At 39.3% G+C, this 16338-nt stretch overlaps 2 protein-coding genes across 11 annotated transcripts in view; one reads left to right on the top strand and one right to left on the bottom strand.

Annotated features, from left to right (window-relative positions):
* Slc9a6 (solute carrier family 9 member A6) overlaps positions 1–1326 on the bottom strand; it is a 69788-nt gene extending 68462 nt beyond the window's left edge. Inside the window, exons 1-2 of one of the 9 annotated variants that reach the window (XM_075958419.1) lie at positions 1105–1326; positions 627–735 (exon numbers count right to left, since the gene is read on the bottom strand). Coding sequence is in view for 2 of the 9 variants with exons in the window: in XM_075958410.1 (XP_075814525.1) it covers positions 627–735; positions 1105–1114 (119 nt within the window). In the remaining 7 variants the exon portion in view is untranslated. Of the gene's footprint in view, positions 1–626; positions 817–1104 lie in introns of those variants that run through there. The other 8 variants (XM_075958411.1, XM_075958412.1, XM_075958417.1 and 5 more) reach the window with 8 other exon arrangements.
* Positions 1327–1480: 154 nt separating this feature from the next.
* Mmgt1 (membrane magnesium transporter 1) lies at positions 1481–13913 on the top strand. Of its 2 annotated transcripts, XM_075957170.1 has the most exons (5): positions 1499–1763; positions 4337–4389; positions 8392–8495; positions 10333–10525; positions 10816–13913. In XM_075957170.1, exons 1-4 carry the CDS (start codon positions 1685–1687, stop codon positions 10490–10492), a joined length of 396 nt encoding a protein of 131 aa, XP_075813285.1. In that variant the 5' UTR covers positions 1499–1684; the 3' UTR covers positions 10493–10525; positions 10816–13913. The 2 variants fall into 2 exon arrangements, with proteins under 2 accessions (XP_075813284.1, XP_075813285.1); XM_075957169.1 differs by having other exon boundaries at positions 1481–1763; positions 10333–13913.
* Positions 13914–16338: the final 2425 nt, after the last annotated feature.

Raw genomic sequence — 16338 nt, 5'->3', positions numbered from 1 at the left:
GATTAAAGGTGTGAGCCACCACCGTGACTCTGTTTCTCTTTTAGACTGGATCAATTTTTTTTTTTTTTGGTTTTTCGAGACAGGGTTTCTCTGTAGCTTTAGAGGTTGTCCTGGAACTAGCTCTTGTAGACCAGGCTGGCCTCGAACTCACAGAGATCCGCCTGCCTCTGCCTCCCGAGTGCTGGGATTAAAGGCGCGTGCCACCACCGCCCTGGCACTGGATCAATTTTGTATAGCCCAGGGTGGCCTTGAACTCACAGAGATCCACCTGTCTCTGCTTCCTGAATGGTGGGATTAAAGATGTGCGCCACCACTGCCTGGCCTCTGTCTAACTAGGGATTCACTCCACACTCTGATCCTCGGGCAAGCTTCATTTATTATAACACAAATGAAATATCACCACATAAAAAAGAAATATCACATTTGCCTTTTTTTCTAAACTAAAAAAGGTTATAACTAAGAACCTATAACTCTCCCTCTCAAAACCCTCCAATCATTAAATCATTTACTGCATCAGATAAATTGTTATTAGGTAACCCGAAGTAACTTACATAGAGTGGAGGGGGGGGGGAGTTACGTTTGGCCATATCAATGTGGCCATATCATGTGCCACAGGGTCTACTCACATGCAAATTAATATCCAGCGGCGGGTGGCTGGGAATGCTGACTGGGAGCCAAAGCCTGGTATTTGAGACGCAGTAGTTGACTTGGGATCACTGGAGTATCTATGCTGGTCTGAAGTGCAAACGAATTAATGAGCTTGTCAACAGAGAACAGAGCAAGAAGAGATCAAGGGAAGACCTCGTTTTTGCGTGCCTACATTTTAGGAGAAGACAAAAACAGAGAAAGGAGGTTACATCTGGATCCTGATCAGGCTGTTTTAAACATTCCTTTGTTGTCTTATTTTTTCCTTAATGCATGCTAGCGTTCTTCACGACCAAACAGTTCTGCCACGCTACACTCCTTTTCGCGTGGATCTTTCTTGAAGAAAGGTAAAGTAGAAAAGTTACAAGCTGAATTAATTTTCTGAGCATCTCCGGCAAGCAAAGTGTTCAGGGCTCCACCCACCTCCCACCAAGTTTTCGCCCTCCGCACTTTATTTACCTCCTGACATTGATGCTCAAATGCTCTCCTCCTCCCAGTAATCTTTCTCAGCACCACTTCTCCGAGGCCAGAAGCATAGGGAAGACTTAGTGAAACAAAAGACTCGTTGAAAACCAAATCACACAAATAGCCAACTCCAAATACCAACCGCTAGGATTCTGAATCCTTCACCCACAGCCTTGGCCACCAGCCCCACCCTCTTCTCCTCTTGGGCCTTTCCGTAAGTCCCGCCCCTTCACCAAGTCCAGCGCTTATTTGCTGGCGCTCTCCTTCCTCTCCCCATTGGTCTCGCTTAGCCTGTTCTTTCACGCCCTCGACTCAGCTCCGCCCCTCCCGCCGCAGCAGCACTGCGCAGACTCGGGGGAGGCCCAAGGACCTTTTTCCCTGTCGCTTTCCCCTTCTTCCCAGCATTCCTTTTTCCTCGTTCTCACGGCGCACAGGGTTTTACGCCAGCCAGCACTTCGCGCCTAGGGCTTTGGTGACGTCATGTTCCTGCGCCGCGTGGACGCCCGTCGGTGAAAGAAGGAATAGCCCCGCCGCCCTTTGCCTCCTTTTGTTGGGCTGCCGCTCCTTCCAAATCATGGCGCCATCGCTGTGGAAAGGGCTTGTAGGTGTCGGCCTCTTTGCCCTAGCCCACGCTGCCTTTTCAGCTGCTCAGCGTAAGTGCCTGAAGGACGGGGACCTCTTGCTTGTGGGACACCTAGGGCTGTGTGGGGGCGCTTCCCCGAGGAACTGTCGGACCCAGTGCCGGCGGTACAGCCGTTGGGGTGACTAAGTAAAGCAGTTTGGGTCCTCGGTGAGGGTTGAGATCGGAGGGCTGTGGTACAGCCACCACAGAAAGGTTAGACGAGCCGGCTGAGACTCGAGAGCGGATTCAGAGCGGTGTCTGTTCCATTGCTCAAGACATGAGATGTCGGATCAGACAAAGTGTGGGATTGAGAACTTTGAATGCTTGTGGCCTCGTGACAGTTAGGTAGCCAGCATCCTGGGCGCTCGGCTGTCCAGGTAGAGTCTGAGAAGTTAAGTGACCGTTTGCCTCCGGGAGGCAGTGTGACGCGGGCAAAGAGCAGTGGACCGGTAGCATTAAAGGGCTGCTTGTTAAAATTTTGCTTAACTGTTGAGGCTGTGTGACCTTGGGCAGCAGGTAACGTCTGTCGGGTGAGTTTTAATTTGTTGTCTCAGAGGACTGCTTGAAGTTGCTTCTGCTTTTAGATGTTAGAGGTTCCGCGGTGCCACAAGGCGATTCTTAATAAGCTAGTGAAGAACTAATTACAAGAAAGCATCACAGTAAGATAATGCGGATATGCTAAAGGGGGAGTGTGTATGTATAGGAGACCCGCGGGAAGTGTCTTAGAGCCTTGCTGCTCGTGGTCACTAGGACAGCATCGTGGCCATCACCTGGGAGCTTGTTAGTAGACACTCAGGCTCCACCTCAGACGTAGTGAATGAGAATCTTCGTTTTAATAGATCCCTGGGTGATTTCCATGCACATTGGTTTGTGAAGCAGTGTCCTGGAGGAGATTAGGATACACTGGAGTACTGGGTTATTTTCGAAGTAAGCTTTGGCTCTATTATATATACAGTTGTAGAGCAAGGAAGGCCCTTACTGAAAGTTCAGTGTCCTCATTTCAACAATGAAGAAATGTGGGCTGGAGAAATGCCTCAGTGGTTAAGAGCATTGCCTGCTCTTCCAAAGGTCCTGAGTTCAATTCCCGGCAACCATATGGTGGCTCACAACCATCTGTAATGGGTCTGGTGCTCTCTTCTGACCTGCAGACACACACACAGACAGAATATTGTATACATAATAAATAAATAAATATTTAAAAAAATGAAGAAATGCCTAGCTAGTGTTAAAGTGCCAGGTTAGATTTCATTCAAGCAAGAAAGCTAGCTAGAAGTGGGACATTAGAAGGTTAATTCAAAACTACTTTTGATATTGGATTGATTTTTTTTTTACTCCTTTTCTTATAAGTTTTGTAAGCTCACATATACTCTGCCTGAAAGCATACCACATTCACTCAAAACAGTTTGGGTATTTTAAGTCCAGAGTACGTTATCGAGTGAGTAGGAATTGTCCTGCTTAATCTACAATTAAGATTTTGGATTTTATAATTTTCAAGTGAGTACAGTGCATTGTGGATTTGTAACTGCAGCAAGACCTCTGTAATGCCGTCGTGAGCTGGCAAAAGACTGGCGTCACCTTTGACACTAGTTGTGGCATGTGAAATCGTGTCGCATGCTCATCTCTGCCATAGTATAGCCGTGCAGCGATCATGAACTAAGTAAATCCTGTTTAACTTGCACATCCCATTTTACTGTGGAGGACATACAGCCAGATGCGTGGTTCTGTAGTCCTGTGAGTCTAAGAAACACTCTGCCCACTTTCACATTTTATTCTATTTATTTGTTTTGTTTTTCAAGACAGGGTTTCTCTGTAGCTTTGGAGCCTGTCCTGGAACCCCCTCTGTAGACCAGGCTGGTCTCAAACTCACAGAGATCTGCCTGCATCTACCTCCCAAGTGCTGGGATTAAAGGTGTACACCACCACCACCTGGCTCACTTTCACATCATTTTAATACTCTACAAATGAAATACATGTTGGGGTTCCAAAGGATGTCTTGAGTAAGGTGCAGAAATCATAGGAAATAAAAGAGTTGGTGTTGTGTAGGATTCAGGGTTACCAGTTTCCGAATCCTGATCCTTCAATCCCTTGCTGCCTCCTGCAGTTAAGGCAGCAGCAGAATTAAGTAGTAGCGGGGACAGAAATTGATGTCCTGAAACTCCAGTTACACCACTACACTGAAGAGAAACATTTCTAGTTTTCACTTTGGGTTCACTGTACAATGGCAGGGTCATAGAGCATTGAAGATATTTGTAGTCCTAGTGATTGTTAAATAATTATGACTTCTTTGACCACTTAGTGAAAGGAAGTTTGAGAATGGCTAGGTTTTTCTATACTAATGAATGAAAAATTATGCTTAGTTATTTCAGTTTCACACTTGGCCATCTGTCAGTCATTTAAGGTAATAGAGATGGGCCATGGCAAGCATAAGCTAATTCATAAAGGTAAGGCTGCTGACTGCATGGGAAGAGGGTTTTGAGGAATTTGGGATTAGCATTACTTTATGTAGCATATAAGTTGGCCAGTTCTTTGGTATATTGATTTTCTTGCATTTTAAGAAAGGAAAATGGGCTACAATTTCCTTAATGGTATGTTTCTGGTTTATAGATCGTTCTTATATGCGACTAACAGAAAAGGAAGATGAATCACTACCAATAGATGTAAGTTGGTCATTTATAGTCCATTAAGTTCATATTTAAAATAAGCCACTTTGCTTATAGTAACTTTTATGTTATTTTATTATTCTTTTATCATTTTCAGGCATGATATGACATCTGTTACCTGCTTTTTTTTTTTTTTTGACTTAGAGTCTCACTGTGTAACTCTCGCTGGCTTGGAACTTGCTACATAGACCTAGCTGGTCTCAAACTCACAGAGATCTTCCTGCTTCTGCCTCTGCCTCTGCCTCTGCCTCTGCTTCCTGAATGCTAGGACTAAAGGCCAGTGTTACCTTGCCTCAGCTGCACCTGCTTTTATCACTCCATAAAATCTAAAGATCTTAAAATCTTAAAAAAAGTTCTATTAGATCTTTTTATCAGACATAGTGGCTCACAGCCTTAATCACATCATTTGGGAGATTGAGGCATGAGGATTGTTGTGAATTTGAGGTCAACCTGAACTACAGAGTAAGGCCCTTTGTCAAAAAACAAAAAACTAAAGAAGGAAATGGGGGCCTTTCTAAAGTTTCTGCATCCACAGTATAAAATGGCCTTTTAAAATTGTCATTTGGCTCAAGTTTTTATAAAATATCCTTTTTTAATATTTTCTTATGTGTGTGGGCGTTCATGCCATGACACAAGTGTGTAGGTCAAAAGATAATCAGCAGGAGTCAATTCTCTTCTACCATATGGGTCCCAGGGGAAAATTTTCAGGCCGTCAGGCTTGGTGGCAAGCATCCTCACCTACTCAACCATTTCACTGGCCCAATAGTTCCGTTTGAAAAATAAAGCTAAAAGCAAGCAATGCTGACTGTACTAAAGAAGGTAGCGTTTAACCTGAATTAATGCCTGTTCCCTACTTATAATTTATTAGTAGATTTAAACTTATATAAATAGTTAATTCTTTGTAACAGAATTAAATAATAGGTATGAAAAATAATAAACTAATCACACAAAATTCAAAGAATAGCAGCAGCAGAACTGATCCCATTCCCTGGCAATTTCACATTTATTCATAATAGTTTAAGGGCTATCAAGAGTTTAGGCTTTTTCTTATGTATATACAGTGTTGTCTTAGGTGCATGTACTTTGTTTTACCAATTGAAACAGCTTTGGGGGGCTGGTGAGATGTCTCAGTGGGTAAAGAGCACTTGCTGCCAAACTTGATGATCTGAATTTAATCCCTGGAATCCACATGATAAGAGAGAACCAACTTCTGGAAGTTATCTTTGATTTGAACCCTTACACTGTGGCACCTATGTTTCCCCTAAAACAAAATTAAGATTGAAACTACATCCTTTATAAAAACATTATGTATGTAGTTGAAAAATTGTTTTTAAGCCGGTTGTGGTGGTGCACACACACCTTTAATCCAAGCACTTGGGACACAGAGGCAGGTGTATCTCTGAATTCAAGGACAGCATCATCTACAAAGTGAGTTCCAGGACAGCCAAAAGATTATGCAGAGAAACCCTGTCTCAAAAAAAAAAAACAAACAAAAATATGTTTTTGAAATTAAAATATATTTGGATTATTTCCTCTTTCCTCTCTCAAACCCTTCCCATGCACTCACCCCTTGCCCTCACTCAAATTCATGGCCTCTATTTCTTTAATTTTTGTTACATGTATAAGTATATATCTATATATTTGTAAATATATAAATACAACTGCTCAGTTTCTATAATGTTACTTGTATGTATATGATTTAAGAGATGACCATAGGGCCTCAACACTAGACAAAGAAGCACAGACAACTAAGGAATGCTGAGAGTAGGAGAGATGTCTCATCAGGGAAGAGCCCCCAATTCGTTATCCAATACTAAGTATATATGTCGTCTTGTAGTTAGCTAGCTTTGGTTTTTGCTTTTGTTTTGGAGACAGGCTGTGTGGCCTAGGCTAGCACTGAAAGTGAATATAACCAAACCTGGCCTTGAAACTCTTGATTCTGCTGCCTTCATCTCCTGGGTGCTACTCCACCTAATTTATAGTTAGTTTTCCTTGGCCATAATTTTTCTGGGACATATTTTCATGAAAGTTCATTGATTTACCACATTCTTGCTGTGTTATATGAAATACAGTCTCCTTTGGGCTAGGGATGTAACTCAGTACAGTGTTTGCCTGGCATATACAAATCCCTGTGTTTGATCTTTTTTACCCAATAAAGTGGGCATGGTGGCACACACCTATAATCCAAGCACTTGGAATGTAGACCTGAGGCTCAGAAGTTCAAGGTTTTCCTCAGCAACATTGAACTGAGACCCTGTCTTAACAACAACAAAACCAATCAATCTCTTTGGTATAATGGTGATTGGAATGTAGAGTAACATTTCAGATGTCATTGGGTTTTAATTTAGACAGTCTTAGCTTGTGGCTTATTATGTCTCTGGTTTTTTTTGTTTTTTTTTTTTTTGTTTTGGTTTTTCGAGACAGGGTTTATGTCTCTGTTTTTAACTAAAGATGTAGTATATGTGGCTGTTAACTTACCCTCCTTTCACTTTTTCTTTTTGGTAGATGTATACAAACATATACATGTATTTTTATATTTTTTTAAAGTAACTTTCTTAGGATTCTCAATTAGCAAATTTTAAAATTTTGTGTAATTATAATTAAGAAAACAGACCCATAATGCTGTGTTGGTTAATTTCAAACATGAAATTAAGCATTGTTGCTTGTACAACCTGCTTGGAAAGCGGTTTGGTGTTGTGTAATAAATCTGAACGCACACATGCTCTGTACCAGGAGGCATATAGGAATATTTCTGTTGACCTTGTAAAAATAACAGCAATAATGAAATAAATCATGATGTTTTCTTATGGTAAGCACTAAACACGATGAAAGGATAAGACCACTGCTGTGGGGGTGAATCTCACAAATAACGATGAGAGAAGACAGACTCAGAAGAACGTATTGGGGTGCATTTAAATGAGATTCAGAATGAGGAAAAGTAAACAATAACATGTTTAGAAGTTCATGAATTGTTCAAAAACAGCAAGGAACTGATTAATACATAATTAAGTACAGTAGTTAACTTTAAGAAAAAAGGAAAGGAAATAATGGGACAGGGACTTGGAAGGTTCTGAGAAGCCGGGTTTGATGGTATGCACCTGTAATTGCTGTATCTGGAAGAGCTGATGCAGGAAGATGGTGAGTTTAATGCCAACTTGAGATATATAATGAGACCCTGTTTCGAAAAGAGAAGGGGAAGAATTGAAAGTTTAGTTGTAGGAAGGAGGCTGCATGTTGGTTCCCGGCCACCCAGCTAGCTTAGACCTGAAATAATCACACAGAAACTGTATTAATTAAATCACTGCTTGGCTCATTAGCTCTAGCTTCTTATTGGCTAACTCTTACATTAATTTAACCCATTTCTATTAAACTGTATATCACCACATGGCTGTGGCTTACTGGGTAAAGTTCCCAGCGTCTGGCTCCAGTGGCTCCAAGGCATCTCTCTGACTCCGCCCTTCTTTTTTCCAGCATACAGCCTAACTTTCCCCACCTAGTTCTGTTCTTCCCTGCCATAGGCTCAAAGCAGTTCTTTATTCATTAACCAATAAAAGCAACCCATAGACAGAAGGACCTCCCACACCATTTAGCTGGTTGGCGGGTACGTGATACCTTTTATTGCTCTTCTTTATACTGTGCTCATATATGTTTTGTGCCCTCTACGATATTGACCAGTAATGGAATAACAAAAAAGAGTTTTAGTTGCTCTTGGAAGCAGACACTGTTTGGTACTTGAGTTCTAAGTGACTTGGTACCAGTCAGTATTTGGCAACTTTGCTTCTCTGAGCATGTTGCTAAATTCACTTCCTAAGACATCAGAAGTGTTATTGTATTTAAGAAATTTTATTGTGTCTGAGTGCAAATTATTTCAGGAAGTGACTCCTTGCTGAGTAGCAATGGGAAATGCTTGTTAGAACTTGCATCGGAGGGGAAGCGGATTGTCAATTTTCCAAATAGTATTCACATGCTGTTTGTTAATCTGCATCTTTATACTCACAGATAGTTCTTCAGACACTTCTGGCCTTTGCAGTTACCTGTTATGGCATAGTTCATATCGCAGGGGAGTTCAAAGACATGGATGCCACTTCAGAATTAAAGAATAAGTAAGTTCCTTTCCAGAAGCATTTAACTTCTAGAGATTTGTTTTCTGTACATGATTTACAGTGTGATTTTAGCTACACAATAGTTGGTTTCATTTATATCCTTTGATTATGTAGTTTGTAGGAGTAATGAGGCAAAAGTACCAAGTCAGTGTTTGGTGTCATAGGACAAGTAGAAGTTGAAAGCCAGGCATAATGGCATACACCTGTAAGCCCAGTACTCTTGAGGATGAAACAGAAGGATTGTAAATTCCGAGACAGTTTGGGCTACATAAGAAGACCCTGCTTCAAAACAAAACCATAAAAGGAGAAAAGTAAAAACAAGGTGGTAGACTGTGGTTCCTGCTAGTGCCCTAAAATTACTGGTTGGTTAGAATGTGAAAGACAGATGAGAATACTTATATAGAAAATAGCTCAGAAACATTATCCAGGTTCCTTCCCTCTTTTCCCTCTTCTCCTTCTGTCTTCCCCCTTCTTATTCTCTTATCCTCTTGTCCCAGCTTAGTCTTTGGAAGAATAACTGAATTTTCTGTTTCCTCTGTCATTTGAACCTAAGCTGTGTCCTCGGCCCTTTTTCTGTCTCTAGATTAAAGAACATCATTATTCTGTAAGTTTCTCCTGTTTTTTGTTTGCTTGCCTTCTCCATATTTTTACTTCAGTTTGTTCAATTCCATTTCTGGATTTTCCCTACCTTCTTTATTTAGAAACAATAACCCTTTACAGTATTTTCTTAGAAGAATTCACAGTAAACATCTGTACACTAGAGGAATTTATTCCCCTTCCATTTACCTCATTATTCCCATTTATTTTAACATTATTTTGAAGGGGAGGGAGTGGGAACTGGGATTTATATGTAAAGTGAGAAAACATAGTTTTTTAAAAAATAAATTATTTTTAAAAAGAAATATATGATATTAAAAAAGGTTTTTTTGTATTTATGTATATGTGGCTACATGAGTTTTTGTGCACTGTGTGCATGCAGGTGCCTGTGGAGGCCAGAGAGAATTGGATTCACCTAGAACTGGAGTTAAAGGCAGTAATGAGCTACCCACCCAGCTTGGATTCTGGGAACTAAACCCTGGAAGGGCATATATTCTTAACCCTTGAGCTACGTCTCCAGCCCCCCCCCCCCCGCCATATTTCCATTTGGATGGTTAAGTGGGGCTAACTTTGAGATTTTTTTTTCCATAAAGGGAAGATTCTCTGGTTCTTTTTTTAGGAAAATAATATTTAAAAACAAACACTAACCACTCATATCTCAGGACATTTATGGACTTTTTTAGATGATACAAATCTCACTGGGAGAGTCTTTGAAGGATCTCAGGCAAGAGGCCAGAAAAGAAAGGAGCCAAACCAAATGGCATCAAGTAGGGGCAGCAAAATAGTTGGGTTTGGCCAATAGTACATACAGAAGGCCAAAAAGGATTTTTCATTGTACTTGAAAAACAGATCCTTGAAATGTCTAAGGCTTAGGACCAAAGGAGAATAATCAGAGGTACATCTGTGTGCTAGCATTTGAAATATGATTTATCATAATCTACTGGTAGTTTGTAGAGATGACTGAAGTTTATCTAGTATTTCTTATTGTTGACAGGTGTTCTGGAGGGAATCAATGGCTGAAGAAAAAATCTGAGAACTTTATGGTCATTTCCAAATTTCTTACATTGTTTGTATAGTAAAAATATGCAACACAGTGTGATTACCATTTGTAGTCTAATCTCAGATTTATTATTTAAAAATATAATTCACAGCAAATTCATAATTAATTAGAAGTCTGCTCATTTTTCAAATGTGCTATTATAAAGGTTTATCTAAACTTGGTGCTCTTTTTCTTTTTAAGGACATTTGATACCTTAAGGAATCATCCATCTTTTTATGTGTTTAATCATCGTGGCCGAGTGCTGTTCCGGCCTTCGGATGCACCAAGTTCTTCAAACCTAGATGCATTGTCCTCTAACACGTCATTGAAGTTACGAAAGCTTGACTCCCTGCGCCGTTAAGCTTTTTACAAATTCAATAATAGGACAGACAGAGTTGAGTATTGGAGTTTGGGGTGTAAAACACTCCCCCCAACATCAGTATTTATATTGCTATTTCGGAGCTAATTAAAATACTCTATGGCCCTTATTTGTACATTGTTGAAATCAAATGGTGTATAAGTTATCTGTGAAATGAATCTTCGAAGTTTCGTATAGAGGTTTTTGTTCATTTGAAACAATTCCCATGTTTTGTAAAAGTCACTGTTTCGAACACATTTCCCAGAAAAATATTGGGGTTTTTGTGATTATTTATTTTCATAGATTTCTTTTCTTTTGCACTACAGGTTTTAGGAATCCTGAAAATACCATGTAACACCTGCATTTTGCAGCACAAGAGTCAAATGGTCTTCAGTTCTTATTAGACCAACTTCTTGAAGAAGACCAAAATGGTGACTTTGCAGGTTTTTTTAGGTCCCATAAAGAGTGACTCTGCTTTTACAGATACTTGCCAATTTTTATTTTATCAATGGTTTCTCTCCAGACCCCACTCCCAGATTCCTTCTAACATCAGCTGTCTTGTTTCATCACTTCTGAGATTCTGTGTGCAGTGAGCAAATTTTGCGTCAGAAATTCTGTCATACGTATTTAACAAGTCCATCTTGCTGTAAAATTACTCATGTTGTTTTGTTGTAAACTCTTCACTGATTATATAGTGTAAGACTAGTTGAAAGTAGACCAAAAGGAGAATTTGTGACTTCATTATCTTGCCTATGTAGAATAGTATTGATTGTGGAAAACTGATTGTCATTAGCCAGTTTCACTCACTCAAAGTTTTTGGCTTATTTATTTCATACTAAATTGGTGAATTAGTGAAAATAAAGGAAATGTCTCATTTAATCTAAAGGCACACACAAAGAAATTGGGCCAAATATGTTCTAATTATTTGGAGCTAGTCTTAGAAAATTGAGGTCATTTAAGAAGTTGCTTTGTAGCTTCTGATTGAGAGCTGGCTTGGAGTCTCCATCTTCACTGCCATGCTGAAGGTGAGCAGAAGGACACAGCATTGAATGTTTTTCAGAAACAATAATTTTATTTTTAGGAAAATTGGAGTCGCTTTTTTAGCTAGGAAACTAAGAGGCTCCACATTACTTTGCAGAGATTATAGCTTTCCACAAGCATCAACACATTAATTTTGTTAAATTATATAGGCGTAAAGGGAATAACTGCAGATTTTGAAAGGAAACCCACCTGAAGCTTGTTTGTTTGCTTGTTTGTTTGTTTGTTTGTTTCAGGCAGGGTCTTGAGATCCAGCTGTTCTTACACTTGGAGGCATTTTTTTCATTAAGAAAGAACCTCACTCAGCCTTTCTACCCAGTGATGCACAGCCTCAGAGGACAAGATTGTGTTGTTGTTGGTTTGTTTTTGTGGTTTTTGTTTTTTGTGTGTACAGAAGATTTCACATAACCTGAGCTAGCCTCAACCTCACTATGTAGCCAAGGATGATCCTCATGCCTCCACCTCCTCAGTACTAAGATTATAATAGGTGCTGCACTACACCTGGTTTTCTGGGTCCTGGGGATTGACCTTATGCATGCTAAGCAAGCACTATACAAACTGAGCTACATCCCTGCTCCTGGGCATTGGATTGTGATTCTTTTGTTTTGCTAAGTCTATGTAGCACTGACTCTGTTCTCTAATGAGAACAACTAAGAAATCTACTTATCGCCTACAATAATTTAGAAACAGTCTAAAAATGTGAAGTCAAGCCAGGCGTGGTGGCATGTGCATGTAATCCTAGCACTTAGGAGGCTGAAGCAGGATCACAAGTGTGGGGCAAATATGGGCTATCTTAGTGAATCCCTGTCTTAACCCCAACCCCCCCCCCAAAAAAAAAGTCAATCCAAGGACTAACGTGATGCTAGTGAAATCAAAATGGCATGCCAGAAGCATGCTGTACCATCAGGCCTTTCTGCCATTCTCCTTGACTCTTACTTGATTGAAGAGCCTCGTTTTCTTCTCTTTGGAGACTGTCTTCCCTTAATGTGTTTTCATAACAATGTTCCTGAGAATCTACACGCTTTGTAATTTCATCCTTTTAAAGGGCATAGTTTCAGATCTGGCCCACAGCTGTAATCCTAACACTCAGGAAGCCAAGGCAGGAAAGTTGTCACAAATTCAAGGCCAGATTGAAATAACACATTGAGACCTTATCCTTAAAGAAGTTATATAAACTTAAAAGAGTGCGATTAAGTAACTTTTAATATACTCACAAAATTGTACGACTACATGATAAATCTAGGCCATTTTACTATTCCTAAAGAAGCCATGTATTCTTTAGTAGTCACCTCTGATTTCTTCCCAGTGTATCCCACCTAGGTCCTAGGGACCAATAGTCTATATATGTATAACCTGATCATTTACTAAAATTTAATTAATGCAATATTTAGTCTTTGTGATCAGTTTCCTATGTGGAGTGAACACTCATCTTGAGAACCCAGAACCAAATACAGTGAGAGGAGTGGTTGAGGTGCTAGGGTTGTAAATCTGGTAGAATGCTTTGTCTAGCATGTGCAAGGCCTTAGGTTCATCCGCAGTATCACAGGAAAAAATAGTTGATAAATTAATGGATTTAAAGAGAGAAAGCCAATTCCTGACAGACTCCTCAGTTAACCTTGTTACATAGAATAGTTTTCCTTCTAGCCAAACATCCATACTACTGCTTCTAACATTTATTGAGTTTCTACAATAGATATTACAATCTATTCTTGCCTACCCAGCCAAGAAAATACTGCTAAATATAATGCTAAAATTTTTGGCAAATAATTGACATAGCAAATCTTAGATGTGTCCACCTTTGCGGACAGCTTGTATACCTCAGACCAGGTAAACATCCCAAATTTTTTTTTTAAATCAACTTCATTGAATTTCTGCTATCTTCTTGAACTACGGTACTATAAAATAAATAAGATTTGGGTGCATTGTAACAGTGCTAAGTGTGTTCAGTACAGAGTTTTATTTACAATACTGTGTGAGAGTCCATTACTACCTAGGGTAGTTCAAAAACAGCGATGTGAGCTAATGCTAGGTAAGCCTATACTGATGTGCTTTCAGTGACATTAAAAAGTTCTCCAGAATGCAGGAACACACTTCATAACCAGGGAACTAGCCAAATCCTATGGGCTAATAGCTCAGCTGCAGGGAGTAAAGAGTGTGAATTGGTGACAAGTATGCACAGTGACTCCCTAATGATTGCTTCCCAAGCACTTGTGGCATACTTTTGAGTGACATGACAGCATCTTCCTGGCTGTACGTGACCTGTTTCCACGATGTATCGAATACTGTTTGTGAGCCTTGATGCCTGTAACACCAATAAACCCATTTTTGGATATGTTTCCTCTCTTTAAATGACCTTGCCCTGTCCAATAAATAAGTGATTGTCTCACCTTGTTTTTAGTAGTGTTTTTGTTAGTTTTTAACGTTTAATCTCATTTCTTCAGCTTCTCTGTCTCCAGAAAAATGTGAGCTAATAGTATGATGCCTTTTTCCTAAATGCATACTCTAATGTCAAGTCTTCCTTTAAAAATATTTTTTAGCTTTTGAGATTATAATTACATAATTTCTCCCTTTCCCTTACTGCTCCAACCCCTTCCATATACCATATAGCCCTTCTTACTATCTTTCAAATTCATGGCTTCTTTTTCTTTAATTATTGTCACATACATATTTGGAATGATGATTCATTTATTTAGCCCTTACTGGCCTCAAACTCCCTATATAATCAAGGCTGGACTTGAGTTCCTACATGTTCTGCATCTGCCTCCCACATACTGAGGTTACAGTGTGCACCACCACACCCCACTGTGTATGTAAAGTCTTAATGTGCTTTTGGTTTTGCACTCATTGCATAATGTCACTTCTAATTGTCAAGTTCCCTGCAGGGTACAGGACTTGGTCCTTGAGCAGCAACATGTAATCACTGCCTCACAAATACAGCATGCAGTTAAAATGACAGTCAAAAAACCCCGATTGCGCTGGGTATGGTGGCACACATCTTTGACTGATCTACAAAGTGAGTCCCAAACTAGCCAGAGATGTGTTTGAGATCCTACACCCAACCCCACAAACAGGAAAAAAAATGATTGGAATATCAGGGAAAAATCAAAAGTTTAATGAAAATCTAAGGGCAAGTACCATATATAAATCTCGCAAGTATCAAAATCCATGTAGGATATTTCAGAATAACGTGATAAAGTGTTTCTCATTTAGGAAGGAAAGGGAAATGTAATATACGCACATGGAATAAATGGTAATACAGAAAATCAAAACATTTAGGAACATGACCAAAATATATGTGTGAAAATAATTTTAAATTAAAACATTAACCCCTGATTAGAGAAACCAGCTTTAGAATGATCAAAAACTTAATTTTGTTAGATAATAAGGAATATTCTCAAAAAATAGCTAGAAAAGTGCATATGTTACATTTGTGTGGTACTTGTTTCTTGTGTAGTTTATAAATAAGTAGACTTTCCTCCGTGTTTTGGGGGAAAAAACCCTTTTCTTCCCTCTCTAATATGTCTTCTTCCAGAGGTGACCAGCTTTAGTTGCCACCCAACATATACTTCATTATTTTACATTAATGCAATCAATTTATGTCTTTGTTCATTTAATTTCTTGTGTTTTATAAGATCTCTATCAAAATATACAAAAACACATTATTTTTCAACTACTATTCCAAACATTGGCGAATTTAGATTGTTTCCAGTATTTTACTGAGTAATAATGGAGCAAATATACAATCACACGCATTTAAGAAGATTTTGTCCACAGGGTTAATTGCTACCCTAGAATTCTGAATCGAAGGGTGTTTTTCATTTTCAGTTCAGTAGCTACTATCAAAGTGACCTTCAGACATCTTGGCCCAGTATCCTAATACATAAAAAGTATGGAAGGAACTGTTTACCAGTTCCATGCCAGTACTGGGTAGGAAGCAGTTTTTGGTTTGATCATCTGAAAGTAAATTATTGGAATCTTACATTTTAATGAAGGTTTAATGCATTTATTTTATTTTTTGTTTTATATTTGATTCTTCAAGACAGGGTTTCTCTGTGTAATGGCACTGGCTGTCCTGGAACTCAGTAGATCAAACTGGCCTAGAACTCACTGAGATCTGCCTGCCTCTACCTCCCTAGTTCTGGGATTAAAGAAAGGTGTGCACCATCACCACCAAGCTGGTTTAATGTATTTTAATGGAAGACATGGTGCACATCTTCGTCTCTTGGTTTTCAGTGAACTATGTGGTCGTGTTCATTTTTCAGTTGAGCTTGTTGCAAGTTAAGAAAATTGTTTAGTTATGTTTTTCTGAATTTTTTTTCGAGGCAGAGTTTCTCCATAGCTTTGGATCCTGTCCTGGAACTAGCTCTTATAGACCAGGCTGGCCTTGAACTCCCAGAATCCACCTGCTCCTGCCTCCCAAGTGCTGGGATTAAAGGCCTGTGCTACCACTGCCCACCCCAAACTTTGTTTTATTTGTGTGGTTAAAGTTACCAGTATTTGTGGCTATGGGGAAATTGCTTTGCCTAGGAATGCTTTTACATTTATTAATTAAATATACTTTTCTAGCACTTTAAAGGGGTTTTGTTTATTTGTCTGGTTTTTCTTTTTTTTTTTTTTAAGATAAAATCCTTTTCTGTTGTATTGGCTGATTTATACTTACTGTGTATCCCAGGCTGGCCTAGAACTAACCACAATCCTGCCTCAGCTTCCAAAGTGCTGAGATTACAGATATGTGCCATCAATACTGGTTCAAGGATTTTTGTTTGTTTGCTTTTATACTTTAAATCTTTCATTCATATGGAATTTATTTA

The sequence above is a fragment of the Microtus pennsylvanicus genome, chromosome X, assembly GCF_037038515.1.
Source record: "Microtus pennsylvanicus isolate mMicPen1 chromosome X, mMicPen1.hap1, whole genome shotgun sequence".
NCBI classification, from domain to species: Eukaryota; Metazoa; Chordata; class Mammalia; order Rodentia; family Cricetidae; genus Microtus; species Microtus pennsylvanicus.
This window is presented reverse-complemented; position numbering and strand designations above follow the sequence as displayed.

Excerpts from the sequence above, each read along its gene's own strand:
- Mmgt1 (XM_075957169.1), top strand. The coding sequence starts at position 1,685 with ATGGCGCCATCGCTGTGGAAAGGGCTTGTAGGTGTCGGCCTCTTTGCC. Across the intron at positions 4,390-8,391 it reads ATGAATCACTACCAATAGAT|ATAGTTCTTCAGACACTTCT; the intron begins GTAAGTTGGTCA and ends TTATACTCACAG. Across the intron at positions 8,496-10,332 it reads ACTTCAGAATTAAAGAATAA|GACATTTGATACCTTAAGGA; the intron begins GTAAGTTCCTTT and ends TTTCTTTTTAAG.